The sequence below is a fragment of the Choloepus didactylus genome, chromosome 3, assembly GCF_015220235.1.
Source record: "Choloepus didactylus isolate mChoDid1 chromosome 3, mChoDid1.pri, whole genome shotgun sequence".
NCBI lineage: Eukaryota > Metazoa > Chordata > Mammalia > Pilosa > Megalonychidae > Choloepus > Choloepus didactylus.
The window spans coordinates 139,851,272-139,868,019 of NC_051309.1; the positions used below are offsets into that span (position 1 = coordinate 139,851,272).

General features: G+C 37.5%; 1 protein-coding gene across 1 annotated transcript in view; it reads left to right on the forward strand.

The window, feature by feature from the left end:
- The first annotated feature begins 1,325 nt into the window (after positions 1–1,325).
- SLC25A31 (solute carrier family 25 member 31) overlaps positions 1,326–16,748 on the forward strand; it is a 36,382-nt gene continuing 20,959 nt past the window's right edge. The window contains exons 1-2 of the mRNA XM_037831476.1: positions 1,326–1,563; positions 9,031–9,158. Of these exons, the coding sequence (XP_037687404.1) occupies positions 1,326–1,563; positions 9,031–9,158 (366 nt within the window). The remainder of the gene's footprint in view (positions 1,564–9,030; positions 9,159–16,748) is intronic.

Genomic DNA, 16,748 nt, shown 5'->3' on the forward strand with positions numbered 1-16,748 from the left:
GAAATCAAACATGAATCTGACAAGCCTTTCTCTCAACTGAGTTCTCCAAGTGTGGTCTGGGAGGATCACTACCTGTCTGGTGTCCCTGAGACTCTTTCAGGGAATCCATGAGGTCAAAACTATTTTCTTAATGATAAGAAGACATTATTTGCCTTTTCCCTCTCATTCTCTAATGAACGTATAATGGAGTTTTCCAAAGCTGCAAGACTTGTGATATAACAATAGGTTGAGTGCAAAAGCAGTTACGTGAATCCTGCTGTCTTTTATTAAGATGGACAAAGAGATTTTCAAAAACACAGCAATGCCTCACTACATTTTTTTGTTTCTAAAAACTTTTTATTTAAAAATTGTTTATATTCTTATGTAACGTGTTTATGATTTTAAGTTAATAGATTTTTCAATCCCCTCTTAATTTCTGATACAGAAATACTGATGTATAACACAAAAACAGAAACTTCTTTGTGGTCTTCACTAATTTTTAGGAGTGAAAAGGGGTCCTGCGACAAAAAAAGTTTGAGAACCACTAGTCTTGTATGGGTCATTGGTTCTCAACCCCATACATTAAAGACTAAAATTACCTGGGGAACTTAAAATACTGACGCCAGGCCTCACAGAGATTCTGACTTAACTAGGTCACGACCTGGGGCCTAAACCAAGTATTAGTTTTTTTTAAAAGACGCGTCTGTCTACACCTTTGCACAGTTGCGAACCCAGCCCCACCCCGCCCACTCATTTCAATGGGTAGTCTGGATTGAGAACCACTGCTGTAGACAAAATTACCAATTTAAATAAAATACAGGAGAAAGAGGACATGAAATTAGCAAAGCCAGACTGAGAAAACATCTGGACAAACGATCCCTGCTAAATTAAAGGAGTAGAGTAAAGATATTTCTAAGGTAAAGGGCAAGAGTAATCCTGGAAACTAAACTAGGTTAGTCCCCCATGGTTAACTAAATGCAATTACCCTGTCCAGTCTGCTGCTTAATTTCACTGTACAAAACTCCCCAGGGTCCCTTGCTACGACTTGCCAGTACAGAACCGATAATGCTGTGTAAAAGACGCCCGGAGCCTCCGCTAGGAAACGAGAAAACGCATGCGCGCGCCAGGAAATCACGCGCCAGAAGTCACGTGCTGGAGGTCAGGTGGCAGGAGGCCGTTGGAGGCGCCTGCGCAGCTTCCTGATCCCCTGCTTCTGCGCTTGTGCGCTGGATTCCCAGAGTCCTGAGCGTGGCATTCCCGCCTATACGTCGCTGTAGCTTTTTCCTCTTTCCCTTGGCTGTTCCTCCTGCGCTCGTTTGGACGGTTTTTATCTCTGTTGCCCAACCATGCCAGCTGCGAAGAAGAAGCCGGAGAAGAAGGTGGCGGAAAAGCTGTTTGAACCCATGTCCTTCGCAAAGGACCTAATGGCGGGCGGGGTCGCAGCAGCCATATCCAAGACTGCGGTGGCACCCATAGAGCGGGTGAAGCTGCTGCTACAGGTGCAGGCATCGTCCAAGCAAATAAGCCCCGAAGCACAGTACAAAGGCATGGTGGACTGCCTGGTGCGGATCCCCCGAGAGCAGGGTGCGTAAGGAGAGTTGGGTCACTGCGCCAACCTTTCCCTGCCCCTCGTCAGCTTCCCAGAGGAGGATGGGCCGGGAGAAGGGGCCATTGTGGGAGCCAAGGCCATGTCTGTCAGTGATGAGTTTGTTTCCTCACGTTCGAGAATTCAGTTTCTTAACCAATCTAAGAGGCTCTGCTTTCCCAGGACCAAAAGGCCTACATACGACCAGTCCTGGAGCATGGGAGACCACTTTCTCTAAATTACTCCGCTGCAGCAGGACTTACGTCTTGGTGCACTTGTGCGTGGCTTAGAAGAAAAGTGGTTGACCTCCCAGGATTGAGGGAGATTCCTTTAGGCAGGCTGTTGTATTTTTAAAAGTGCTTTAAGTTAAATACCTGTTGAAATAGTATGTTTAAGGTAAGTACAAAAACGGAAGCGTTAGAGCCTCCCAGTATTCTAATATCGATCAAATGAGAAGAGGTTGTACTCACTCTTGAGAACTGCTAAAGACCAGGTTTTGACCTTAGGATAAGGCAAGTGAGGCCCTCACCTCTGAACAGAATTTTAAGGGAACAACAGAAAACTTAGTAATCTGGATAAATAATATTTATATGCAGTATTTTTAAAAGTCAAAATGCAAAAATCCATGATGAACAAAAATGTCAAAACTTTGAATAAAGGCAGAATTTTTCCTTTTGCGTCAGGCTCCAATATGGCTTGGAACTGCTCTGTTACTGATCCTGTCTTTATTTAAAATTTTATTATGTTCATGGTGGAATTTTTTCTATTAATGTTTAAATGATTTGAAGGCATAAATAATGAAAGTATTTGTGAATCATTAAATGCCCTCCTGTACCAAATGGCTTCTAAGTTAGCTAGGAAGATAAGTATATCAGAAATCCACAGTGTAGTTGGATTCAGTTGAAAACTCTATGCAAACTTTGAAAAGTCCTATTTATTGGGTATTCTGAGTATGTATAACTCCAGTGTCATCCTTTCCACTCCTAGGCCTAGGGCAGGTTACTCTCCCATAAAACAAGCATTCTCTCCCTGAAGATACAATTACAACTCTTCCTGACCTTCTGGATGGAGTATTTGGGGTCAGGAGTAGAATCTTAAGGCACTATCTAAACTGAATTTAGAAAGCCAATGTGAGAAGTGAGCTCAGTTTCATAGTGAGTGGTGCACTTCAACCAACCCCCATTCACTTTATTAGAGCACATTTCCTATTTCCCCCAAGGTTTTTATGGAAAGCAGGAACCTCTCTTCCTTGCTTTACTTCTACAACCTTCTTTAAAGTAGGGGCCTTTTTATTATTAGCTCTTCTGCTTTAAATATTTTGTCAGGTAAAGTTAAACATAAGAATCAAAATACTTTTTTTCTGGTCAGTTTGTGCTGACCAGTGCTAATTTATTTTATGAAATAAATGTGGGTTTGTTTTTTTTGTTTTGTTTTGGTTTGGTTTTTTTGCAATATTTAAACTTAACATATTCAAAAAGGCTCTTGGAAGTTGAGATCATTGTAAATAGTATTCTGATCCCTGCTTTCCTTATCTTCCAAGATAAGATGATCACAAGCACAACCTTTTTTTCATTTTTTACTTTTTTAGTAACACAGGCATAACTTTTAAGATGTTTCCTGTTTTTATGCATAAGGTGCTGTTATGAATGCACTATGATATAGCCTTTGCTAAGGGATCAGTACTTCTCAACATTGATAACATTGCCCTCTAGGGGCGTTTTTAGAAATAATGTGAGAGAATTTTTGTTTACCACAAAGATAGAAGAATGCCATCTTAAATTGCAATGATATGAAGAAAAAGGGGAGGATTACTAAATAACCCACTATGCATAGGCCTGTCTTGTGCGATGAGGACTGTTCTGCAACCTGAATTACTTCCAGACCTACCGCTGTATATTCAGGTAGCAGTAAAACTTGTTTATGATTATCTGAGCCTGCAACCTAACTGATTTACTTATAAACACAAATTATTAGGGGCATAGTTTTAGTATACACTGATTCCAGTAATGCAGCTACCATTAAGTAGAGGGAAGACTATACTTTGTTGTGTTTAGAAATTTACTAAATGTTTTTCATCATTTCAAAAACTCATGTCCAAAAGTTTGCTTGTGGTATTTGTGGTCTCCACCTAGGTTATCTGTACTTGTAGCTATTGCATTCACAGCTATTGCAAATATTTATGTACAAATATGTTTATTAAGCCCTTTTTCAAAAAGTCAGTGAAGTGCAACTTAATTACAACTGATCATTGTAAATAGAGGCAAACATCTGACTATTATGTCTTATGATATAGTCATGCCCCCCCTTTTTACTTATTAAAGCATATATTTTATTATAAATTCCTTTATTCCTTTTATATATCAGTGAGGGCATTATATTCACTTTTTTAAATTTGTGAAGAGATAATTGTCTTTGAATTTTATTTCTGGATAGTAAAGGAAACATTGTAAAATACTTTTTATATAGAAAGGACATGAGCATGACATGGTTAAGAATCCCCGTGCTAGGTAATTTTGGAACTTAACTAGGCAAACTCTGGAATTATATTTTCTGGAATTTGTTGTCTTTCGCCTTTTGAAAGTTAAGACATTTACCCACCTCAAGTATTCTGAGGTTTCTCTTATTTTTCATGATTTCTCTAATTTTACTAACAACTTTTCCATTCTTTAGGTAACATGGAATGAGTCTGCAACATGAACTCAGAAGGCACAACTAAATGCTTTCATACTGTCGTATCTGTCTCTGCTTTCTCTCCACTCTGAGTATAGATACTTTCATTCCTACTCTGAACATACCTTTCAATGTCTGACTGTCCTTGATATTTTTTGTAAGCTTTCCTTGTCTCATTCTGTATATAGCCTAATACTAGTCTTAAAGATTTACTCTTAAAAATTTATGACCTTCCAGCTTTGTACATGTATTTTTAATATTATACAAAAATATAATGAAGTGTTTAGTATAGAAAATTAGAAAATGTACAGAAGCAAAAAAGAAAAATTACTACTAAAACAAATCCTGTTTTTCCACTGAGGAAAATATATATATATAAATGTTTTTAATTAAAACAATTGTTTTATTTAATATATTGTGAACATAACCCTTTAAAAATGTTATCCTCGAGGTCCCTGTTCTGGTTTGCTAATGCTGCCGTTATACAAAATGCCAGTAATGGATTGGCTTTTATAAAGGGGGTTTATTTGGTTATAAATTTACAGTCCTAAGGCCGTAAAATTGTCCAAACTAAGGCATCAACAAGAGGATGCCTTCACTGAAGAATGGCGGATGGCATCTGGAACACCTCTGTTAGCTGGGAAGGCACATGGCTGGCATCTGCTGGTCCTTTGCTCCTGGGTTGCATTGCTTTCAGCTTCTGATTCCATTATTTCTCTCTAAGCATCTGGTTGTCCTTTCATAGCTTCTCCGTAGCAAACTCTGGGCTTCGTCTCTTAGGTTAGCATCTCCAAACATCCGTCTGTCTGCATTTCCAAGCATCTCTAAGCATCAGCAAGCATCCGGGTGTCTGTCAGCTCTTAGCTTCTCTCTTAAAAACTCCAGTGACCTAATTAAGACCCACCCTGAATGGGCAGGACACACCTCCATGGAAATAATCTAATCAAAAGTATCACTCACAGTTGGGTGAGTCACATCTTCATGGAAATACTCAATTGAAAGGTTCCACCCTAATTAAAAGACTAAAAAATCTGCCCCCACATGGCTTTTGAGGGGACATAATAAATCCAAACCGTCATACTCCCTTTACCTTAAGGGTTTCTTTTATGAAACTTTTCTTCCTCATTAAGGTCATTTTCATTTTGATTTTTAAGAGCCAACCAGTACTATTTTCTCTTTTAGGAACTCTGGCCATGAGTTCATCTTTAATCTGAACTTTTCCAAGCCTGTTTTTCTGAAGGCTAGAACAGTGAAGTTTTTTATATCCTAGGGTTCACCTTGAAGACAGTACTTTGGAGTGTGGAAAGAAAACATTAGGCATTATTGATATTTATTGTTACCTAAATAAAAAGGGAAAATAAGCTTTATTGATATTTAATGTACGAATCAGCTTGGCACCTGTGCTTGGGCTTTATGGCAGTTACATATCACAGGACACAGATATCCTGAGAAAAGAGTGGGAGTTACACAGTGTAGAGGGGATGAGAGGGACCCTTCCTTAATTATTAAATAACATTATAGTTTGTTTGCCCAATTAAATGGATTTATGGATTCTATTATCAAGTTTTAATTAAATCCTCGAAACATGGACAATGACATTTATTTGTTCATTGTCTCCCTGTCCACACCCCCCTCAAAATGTAAGCGCCATAAGATCATGAACTTTGTTCCTAGTGCTATCTCCAGTGGGTAGAATAGTGTTTGGTGTGTGGTAGGTGACCAATACAAGGTTGTTAAATGAAGGATCTTTATCTCATCCTTTAATTTCTAGTTGGGATATGTTTTACAAATGAGTGTAATATGGCAGTATGGTTGCAAATATATGTAATTTATTTTAAAAATTTAAAAATATATACATATTTGAGAGTCAGACGTACATATTTTTACTGTTGCGTATACTCTCAAAACATACTGGAGCCACTGGTCTGGAATATATATATCCAAATGTGCCTAGCATCCCATTTGTGGCTAGTAAATGATCCGGTATCTTTTTTCCCATTTTCCCATCATTTCTATTCTAATTCTTATTTTTTTCAGAATTAAGAGGATGTTTTTCTCACTCTTGTTAAATTTTGGAGAGATTATTTTTTCTTAGCAATTAAGTCAGAAACTTTATGTATTCTTTTAGTAGAGAAAGATGTCAAGCACTGTTTTTGTTGACCAATTATGTGATATGTATTAAGAAACTGTCTGTTTATTCTGTTTGACTAGAAAGTCAAAACACCCCTACAATATCACTTCTGTTTTTCCCTTGTTATTCTAACCAAAAAATACTACTATTTTTATCCAGAATGGATTTTTATACACAAGGAGTAGAAATTTAACAACTGTATATGGAATCAGATAGACCTGAAAACAAAGTCCAGCGTTTCCCTTGCTTTGTGACTTTCAGTAGTTTTTATGTAACCTCTCAGCCTCAATTTCCCCAGTTTTATAATGGGTTTAATAATAGTCCCTACCTGATATGGTAGTTGTAAAGATTAAACGAGATGAAGTATATGAAATATTCAACATGGTTTCTATTGCATAGTTAGTGCTTAAAATTTTAACTATTTAATCATTATCAATGCATTCCTAAAGTTGCAAACATCTTGTGTTCATTTGTAAGTGGGTTTATTTGGGATAAACTTACATTACATATAGAGCAGATTTTTGCAATCTGTCTGTGGGAAACTACCTGAAGTATAGATGGATAACTATAGTGTATTGTGTACCTGAAGTATAGTTGAATAAAATCCTGAAACCTGACTCTGAGTAATAATGAGAAAGTGCATCCAGAGTTCCTCGCTGGAGATCTTCCTCTTTGAGCTTTAGCACGGAGATTGGAGTTTCTAGCAGCATGGTCCAGCAGTGAGAGGCAAAGAAGGGAATAAGAATAAAATTTTACTATGATGTATGGAAAAAAGTGGTTAGCAAATAGGTTTTTAACCTGGGATCCATAGCTTTGGGAAGTCCATGAATTCTGTGAAATTATTTGCAAAAATATTTTGTGTGTGTGAGATTTTATTTTTTTTTTGGACATAACCCAGTAAGATTGCCAGTTTTCCTGTTAAACTTCTAGGAATTTACTTTGTCTCTAGATTTTTATTGTGACATTGCAGTTGTTTTGATGAGTACTGTAGGTTTTTCTTTTTTTTTTTTTTCTATAAATCAGTTACTGGGGTTCCCATTTTACACACATAAGTCCTAAATATTAATGGCCACTTGGAAATGGCTGATATATTTGGCTGAGTATATGACATGTGGGTTTTAGACTGTGAGTTGTTATAATTCTGTAATTATGATTATAGTATTGAATCAGTATTTCACAAAATGAATGTCATATATAAGAGAGTACAAAGGTTTGTAACTTTGAATTACGTATTAAATATAAATGAAAGATTTTGATAAAAAAGATATTTGGTAATTAATATATGATCATGATACAGTGCCAGATTTGTGACTAAAGGAGTTTGCTAGAATTGACTGAAGAATGTGTTCCTTTTAGCAAAATTGCATTTGCATGGGGGAAAAAAAAAAGCTTTGGAGTCAGAAAGAATGCTGGTTCTAAATCCTGATGTGGCTGTTTATTAAACATGTCTTTAGACAAGTTTTTAAACTTCTGAAGTGTCAGTTTACACATGTTTAAAATTGGGACAGTAAGAGAACTTATCATAAACATAATGTGATGATTAAATGAAATATACATGTATATGTATAACTTTTGCCAGTACCTGGCAAATAGTAAATGTTCAGTAAGTGGTAGCTATTACATCACACATTAAATACCCTAGTAAAGACTACATCAGCTGGAATATTGAGATTATTTCTGGGTTATTAAATTATGATTTTAGTTATCTTTGTGCAGTTGCTTTACATTCAGCTTAGGATTTATCAAAATTCTGTTTTGTTTTTCTCTACAATGTATATTTGCTTATTTAACAAGTAAATATCCTTCACTCCCGGTATTTATCTAACTGTTGTCAGTTTCTCAGCACTCGCTGAGTCAACTGAGATTATTTTCACCTGAATCTTAATCTTTAGAAGACTGATTGGTATTCTCCAAATTAGGGCTAGAGGTATCCTATTCAGAGTAGCAGGGTCACACCACTTGATTTGCAGTCTAGTGAGAATAACCAAGGGTGGTGCTGAACTAGCCTACCTTATTCTAGGACAGCTCTGAATTATAAGAGTGTTTACAGAGAGTCTAGAAGGCACTTGGTTTGGTCAGGCCTTTAAAGTAGATAGATTATTGGTCTCAAAAATTCCCTCTAGTTTCTCCCTTAGGACTCTAGAGATTGCCTTGAATTGTAAACGGATCCCTTTTCTGGCTAAATTCCAGCCCCCATTCGTAATGGTTCCAGAATATAAAAATAAGGATATTTTTGATTTTTTTTTACCCCTTTCTTATTCTCGTGAGTAGATGTATAAACCAGTAAGTAAGATGTATTTGTTCTTTCAGGCTTGTTCACTGCTAACGGCCTTACTACCATAGTAATTTAGGAATGAGGCTAAAGGTTCTCTGACTAGTTCTATTGAGCTCTGTTTTTCTACAAGTAAATAGCCCTAAATTCAAATGGTAATGCTTTCCATTGGATTTTAGATATTCAAGGCTTTTATTTCATAACAAAATTGAAATGGAGCCAATGCTGCTTTTTTTCCTTCAGTGGAGACATAGACATTTTTAAAAAGTTTATTTTTCTAATAAGAAAAGGTATAAGTTTTAAATAGTTCAAATAGCTAAATTTGTTAAAACCATGGGGATTATTTAGTAATAATGCAATATTGGTTTATATTTAGTATACTTTCTTTTATAGGTTTCTTCAGTTACTGGCGTGGCAATTTGGCTAATGTTATCCGGTATTTTCCAACACAAGCTCTAAACTTTGCTTTTAAGGACAAATACAAACAACTTTTCATGTCTGGAGTTAATAAAGAAAAACAGGTAATTGTATTTTAATGCCTCTAAAATTTTCTAAAAAATAATTGTCTTATGAAGGGGATGCTCAAGTGACAGAAAAATAATAATTAAAACAGAGCATAGTAACTGTTAAGATTATAATATGTATTAAGCTATAGAAATTATATATGAAGAACATAGAATTATATTTTCAAGTTAGTATAATAACTGTTAATACAACTTTAATAACTAAGGGATCTTTTGTCTCAAGTCTTTATTTCTCTGAATAAATACTAATTCACATCTTAGAGTCACTCTTCTCCTGCACTGGAGAAATTCAGCATTTTATCTGCTTCCCTTAAGGAAAAAGGCTTACCTACTACTGAAGTAATTTATTCCCTAAAGAAGTAAACTTTGTTTCTTTTTTAGGACTAAGCATCTATTTAGCTGACATTAAAATGTAAAGGAAGATCAAATCAAACAAAAGATGAAAAGGATAAATTTAAGTTAGAAAACTTTTTTTTAATTGCAGAAGTGTCCTTTTTCTTTTTTCCCCCGAAGTAATCACTCCATTGACTACAAAATCTCAATTTCAAAATTTCCAGCTCATATGAACTGTATGTCATCTATCCTGGTCTCCATTTGTTTAGCTACCTCCATATATACCATATAACCTATATTACTCTCAAAGTCTTCCCCTCTACCCTTACAAACTCTCTTTTACCCTCACTCCTCATTTTTCCCTTCCATGTCTCCCAAACCAAAGTCCTAAGCTGTACTAGTAGGTTTTTCCATAGCAACTGTCTATGGAATATTTCTTTGTACTGTTGCATTTAATTTCCCTTTGTACTCCTTATTCCCTTTTTTTCACAATGTATTTTGTTAACAAATGTTTACTGAATGTTTTACACTGTCTTATATATGGTAGGGGGTATAAAGATAACTAAGAAAATTCTTAAGACTTAGAATCAGAGGATCTGGACTTGGATCCTGGCAATCTTCTTATTTAGCTGTGTGAGTTTCCTGAAGTCAATTTACTTCACTAATCCCCAGTTTACCCACCTGAAAATTGGACATAGTAATACCTACTTCATAGTTCTGTTGTGAAGTTTACATAAGATTATGTTTAAAGTGTTAAGCATAGTGCCATGTTTTAATAATTGGAACTTCCCTTGACTCAGAATCTTTCTCTCTGGATCATTGGTCCCCAAAACAACCACCAGTTTCAATGATTCACTAGAAGAACTCTTAGAATATAGAAAAACTGTTAGACCCCCAGTAATGGTTTATTACAGTGAAAGGAAACAAATTAAAATCAGCAAAGGGAAAAGATGCATAGGGTAGAGTCCAGGAGAAACAAGATGTAAGCTTCCAGTTGTCCTCTTCCAATGGGGTCATGGACAACACTTGTTTCTCCCGGAAACTTTGTGTGACAACTCATGCCAAGTGTTGCCAACCTGGGAAGCTTATCTTCTGAGTCTTGGTATTCAGAGTTTTTATAAGGGGTCAGTCATGTAGGCATGGAGCATCCATATGACTGATCTTAGTTATATAGTCCCTAACCCTCCTGCTCCCCACCCCACTAAAGAAGTCAGATTTACACAGCATGTCCCAAAACCTGAGGCATATAAAAACAGACATTTATCATAAATCACATAGTTTCCATAAAATATTTGGTGTGGCCTACTGCCTCCGGTATACTAAGACACTTTATCAGGCAGAACATTCCAGGGACTCAGAGGTCATCTTCCAGAGGCTGGTCAAGGACAGTCCTGAAGATCTTTGAGATGCCCAGGGTTTGGGCAACCCAGGCTTGCTGAGTTAACTGTTTACTGAAAACTTCCCACTCTACTTCCTCAAAAAGATCATTATATAGAACTAAGCCAAAGAGAGCAATTAACTCTTGAATTAATCAGAGTATTTATGTTGCTAACATCTGTTCCTAACAGTGTAAATAACACAATTCTAAGAGTTTTATAAAAGTTAACTTTGGTCCTTGCCAGAAATCGGTAATAAATTCCAAATTAGTAGAGCCTGAATTGAAAACATGTTTAATATACCTATAAAGAACATATTGGTTTTTTTTTTAATGTAGAGGTATTCCATCATAATAATGTAATACTTAAATAATATTGGGTATTGTTGTAATATGTAGTAGTATAATACTTAAATATTATTTACTCAGTTTAAATATTAATGACCCTTTTATTTCTGCTCTTGGACATCAAAATTTTATCTCATCTCTCCCACCCCACCCCACCCCCCCAAAAAAAACATGAAAAAAAAAGAACTAAAAAATAAAAATCACTATTTTTTGTTTCTTATATGTTCTTAAAAGATGCAGGGAAAGTAGAAAAAATAAATATAGTATATGAATTTAAAACTTGTTGATTTACCATGAGCTATTACTGCATACCTTTCAGAACAGCTAAATAAAAAATGTGGAGAACACCAAACATTTGCAAGAATGCAGAGAAACTGAATCACTCTTAAATTGCTGGTAGAAATGTAAAGTGATACTGCCACTCTGGAAAAGAGTACAGCAGTTTCTTTCAAATTAAACATGTGCTTACCACACAGCCCAGCAATTGAACTCTTGGGCATTTATCCTAGAGAAATGAAAACTTATATTCACACAAAAATCAATGTACACAATGATGTTCATGGCAGCTTTTTTCATAATAAGCAAAATATGGAAACAGCCCAGATGTCCTTCAACAGATGAGTGGTTAAACAAACTATCATACATCACACCATGGAATACTCAGCAATAAAAGGAATGAACTTTTAATTCATGCGGAAATTTTGGATGCTAAGTGACAAAAAGCCAATTTGGAAAGATTGTATGCTGTTTAAGTGTATTCATATAACATTCTTGAAATAATAAAATTTTAGAGACGGAAAACAGAATGGTGGTTGCCAAAGAGAGGAAGGTGGCTATGGCTATAGAAGGATAGTATGAAGAATAGGAAAGTGAAACTGTGATACTGGCCATATGAATCTGCACATTTGATAAAACTGCGTGGAACTAAATACTCATGCAAATAAATGCCTGTAAAACTGGTGAAATTTGAATAAAGTAGGTTTTTATCAATGCCAGTTCCATTTACTATTGTTACAATTGGGGAAATTGAGTTGAAGGGTTTACAGGATCTCTGTGTTATTTCTTACAATTGCATGTGAACCTGCAGTTATCTAGAACTAAAATGTTTTTTAAAATGACCATGGTAAGAGAGTTGTGTGCCTACCATGTATTGAATTTTCACCTCACCCTGTGAGGTAGTTATTTTTATCCCAAAGGTACAAATGAGGAAAGTGAGGCTCAAAACTTACACCACTTGTCCACATAATTTTTTCAGATCTTTCTAACTCCCAAACTCAGATCCTTTCACCATACTCTAATTGTCTTTAAACTGAGCTGGATGACCCTCAGCTAAGCCTGGTCATAAAATGGTTTCCCTGACTCTCCTCAGCAACCCTTTACAGAGAAGAGCTTCTTGCGGGATCATGAGTCAGCATATACAGATCCTTTCTTCCTTTCTTCCTTTCTTCCTTTCTCCCTTTCTCCCTTTCTCCCTTTCCTTCCACCCTTCCTTCATTTATTAGGTTGACCATTTATTCATGTGCCTGCCTGTATCATTTTTTTCATAGCTCCAATTTTCACCATTAGAAGTGACCTGGTTTGAATGATAAATTAAATGATCATCCACAGAAAAGTCATTGATCTGCCTTCTTTCTTTTACCTGGAAAGGAAGTAGAACTTAAGATGTACTTTATAAACTTTTATGCTGCAATTCAAATTTGGTTTGACTTATCTGGTTGTAAGAAGCAGAGATTCACTGAGATTACCTCAGGAAAAAGGAGATTTGTTGTAATGATATACTGGTACTGGGATTTGAACCAATGATAGCTCTAGGGATCAAACTCTCCCTCTCTCTCTCTCTCTCTCTCTCTCTCTGCCCCCCGTCTCTCTCTCTCATTACTTGTTTCTTTTGTCTGTGTTTCCTCTATTTTCTCATTATTACCAGCCTCTCTTCCTTACGTATGTTTTCTTATTCCATTTAAGTTCTGTGTTAATATCATGGTGGTCCCTTCTGGCCTTTCTCTGAGTCAGACGTTCTTAGCCTTGGGTCCATTGATGCTTTAGGAATACCTTAAACACACTAAGAATGTATGTTTGTATATGTGTGATTATTTGGGGGAGAGATTTCAACAGTCTCAAAGTAGTCTGAGACCTAAAAAAAAAGTTATCTAATAACTTTCACATTTTTGAACCTTCTCTAAAGTCAAATTCCCAAGAGAGAGACTCTGAACCAGCTTATCTTTTTCTACCAGGTTACAGATCATCTATCTGCTAATCTATATATTAGCTACCCTTGGATCAGGTACAGTCTCCTGTTCTAATACCTCTGTATGATTGTGATGCTTAGGTTCATGTGTCAACTTAGCTAGGTGATGGTGTCCAGATTACTAGTAAAGCAAGCACTGGCCTTACCATTACAGCAAGGACATTTGTGACTGGTTGATAAACCAGAAGACTGGTTTATTAAATCATCAGTCAGTTGGCTGCAGCTGTGACTGATTACATCAACAAAGGGTATGTCTTCCACAATGAGAATTCAGTCAGCTAGATTTAATCCAATCAGTTGAGGCAAGGCTCTGGTGACAGTGTTTTTGACACCTTAACAGAGTTTTGCAGAATTAAGAGGTATAATGATGTTGGCTGGTTGCGCTTAGATACTCTGGATTAAGTTGTAAGAGAGGGGGACAAGCTAAAGGTTTCAGTTTTGAAACTTAAGTACTGTATGACAGATGTGAAGGTTTCTATGTGTGCCCTGAAAGAAAACCTTATTTCCTGTGGCCACAGACTTGAGACTTCTGAAAACCAGACCCAGAGTCTCATTGTGCGAGTAGCAGATTTACAACATAAACTAAAGTCTCAACCTCACAGAGTGTCTACTGTTACAGTAAAGGCATTGATTGGAAAAGAATGGAATCCTGAAACTTGGGATGGGGACATATGGATATGGCATGAGGATATTGGAACCTTGGGTTCTGCTGAGTCTTTGTTAGATATACCTGTAGTGGTCTGTCCTGAGGAAACAGCCCCCCCACCTCCAGTCTGCCATGAGAAGACAGCTACCCAACCTCAAGCCTGCTTTGAGGTAGCAGCTTCCAGATGTCCAGTCAGCCCTGAGGAGCCTGCCATCCAACCTCTACCTAAAGAGATTAGCACTTCAGTGCTTGTTAAACCTGTAATCACCTCCCATGAGAAAGCAACCCTCACTCCTCTGTATGGAGAGCTTAATTCTGTTTCACAAGATGGAACTGCAACAGAATGTCCTGAAGTAAATGACTTGAGGGATACTTCTGATTCTTTTCATGACCCACCCCCACCACCAGACTTTGCTTCAAGATCATAACTAGACCAAAGTCCCAACAGGCCCCAAAGGGTGAGGTACAAAGTGTGACCCAATGAGGAAGTACGCTATACTCCAAAAGAACTGTATGAGTTTTCCAATTTAAAGAGGTAGAAATAGGGGAATATGTATGGGAATGGATATTCAGGGTGTGAGATAATGGTGAAAGGAATATAAAGTTGGATCAGGCTGAATTTACTGATATGGGCTCACTAAGCAGAGATTCTGCATTCAATGTTGTAACTCAAGGGGTTAGAAAGGGTGTTAACAGTTTGAGTGGTTGGCTGAAACATGGATCAAAAGGTAGCCAACATTACCTGAGGCTGAAATGCCAGAACTGCCCTGGTATAATGTAGAGGAGGGGATTCAAAGGCTTAAAGAAATTGGAGTGTTAGAGTGGATTTATCATGGAATACCTGCTCACACACCCCTGGAATGTTCAGAGGGCACACCTTTTACCAGGACCATGAGGAATAAATTTGTGAGACTAGCTGCATCATCCCCGAAGAGTTATGTGGTTGTCATTCTCTGTAGGTCAGATATTACTATGGGAACTGTTGTCACTGAGCTGGAATCCTTAAACACAATGGGGAAAATTGGATCCTGAGTTGGCAGAAGCCACATGGCAGCAGTTAATCATCAAAGACAAGGTGGGTGTGGCTAGCATATGAAAAGCAGACCTAAGGCAGGAGTCAGAATAATCTGACTCACAGAGACTTATGGTGCTGGCTAGTAGATCATGGAGATGGAGTACCTAGCAGTAAAATAGATGGGCAGTCTACTTAATTCTTGTTTGAGCTGTATAAGCAGAAGAATTCTAGGTCAAGTGAACAAAAATCTACCTTGAATTACAAAAACAGAGAGTCATGGCCCCTTAATCAATTCCCAGACTTGAGACAGTTTACAGATCCAGAGGCCCTTGAATGAGGGGAAGGCTGGGTACCCTTGGGGAAGGCCCCTGTTACACTGCCAAAAATTTATACTGTTAATTTTCCTCCCAGCCTTCCCCAGGGGGACCTACAGCCTTTTACCAGGGTAACTGTGCATTGGGGAAAAGGAAATGATCAAATATTTTGGGAATTATTAGACACTGGTTCAGAAGTGACATTAATTCTGACTGGTCCACCAGTCAGAGTTGGGGCTTATGGAGGTCAGGTGATCGATGGAATTTTAGCTCAGGTCCAACTCACAGTGGGTCCAGTGGGTTCCTGGACCCATTCTGTGGTTATTTCCCCAGTTCCGGAATGCATAATTGGAATAAACATACTCAGCAACTAGCAGAATCCTCACATTTGTTCCCTGACTCATGGAGTGAGAGCATTTAATGGTGGAAAAGGCCAAATGGAAGCTGCTAGAACTGCCCCTGCTTAGCAAAATAGTAAACCAGAAGCAATAGTGGATTCCTGGAGGGATTGCAGAGATTAATACCACTCTAAAGGACTTGAAGGATGCAGAGGTGGTGATTCCCACCACATCCCCATTCAATTCTATTTGGCCTGTGCAGAAAACAGGTGGGTCTTGGAGGATGACAGTGGATTATCGTAAGCTTAACCAGGTGGTGACTCCATTTGCAGCTGCTGTTCCAGGTGTGATATCATTGCTTGAGCAAATCAGTACATCCCCTGGTACCTGGTATGCAGCTGTTGATCTGGCAAAGGCTTTTTTCTCAATAGCTGTTAGTAAGGGCCACCAGAAACAGTTTGCATTCAGCTGATGAGGCCAGCAGTATACACTGGCAGTGCTACCTCAGGGATATTATCAACTCTTCAGCCCTGTGTTATAATATTGTCCACAGGGATCTTGATTGTTTCTCTCTCCCACAAAACATCACTCTGGTCCATTATATTGATGATATCATGTTGATTGGACCTAATGAGCAAAAAGTAGCAACTACTTTAGATTTGTTCGTAAGGTATTGGCATGTCAGAGGAAAGTAGATAAATCCAACAATATTACAGGGGCCTTCCACCTCAGTAAAATTTCTGGGTGTCCCATGGTATGGGGCATGTTGAGATACCCTTCTAAGGTGAAGGATAAGCTGTTGCATTTGGCCCCTCCTATGACCAAAAAAAGACACAACACTTAGTTGGCCTCTGGATTTTGAAGGCAAAATAGTCCTCATTTGGGTGTACTACTCTGGCCCATTTACTGAGTGACCAGAAAAGCTTCTAGTTTTTAGTGGGGACTGGAACAAGATGAGGTTCTGTGACAGGTC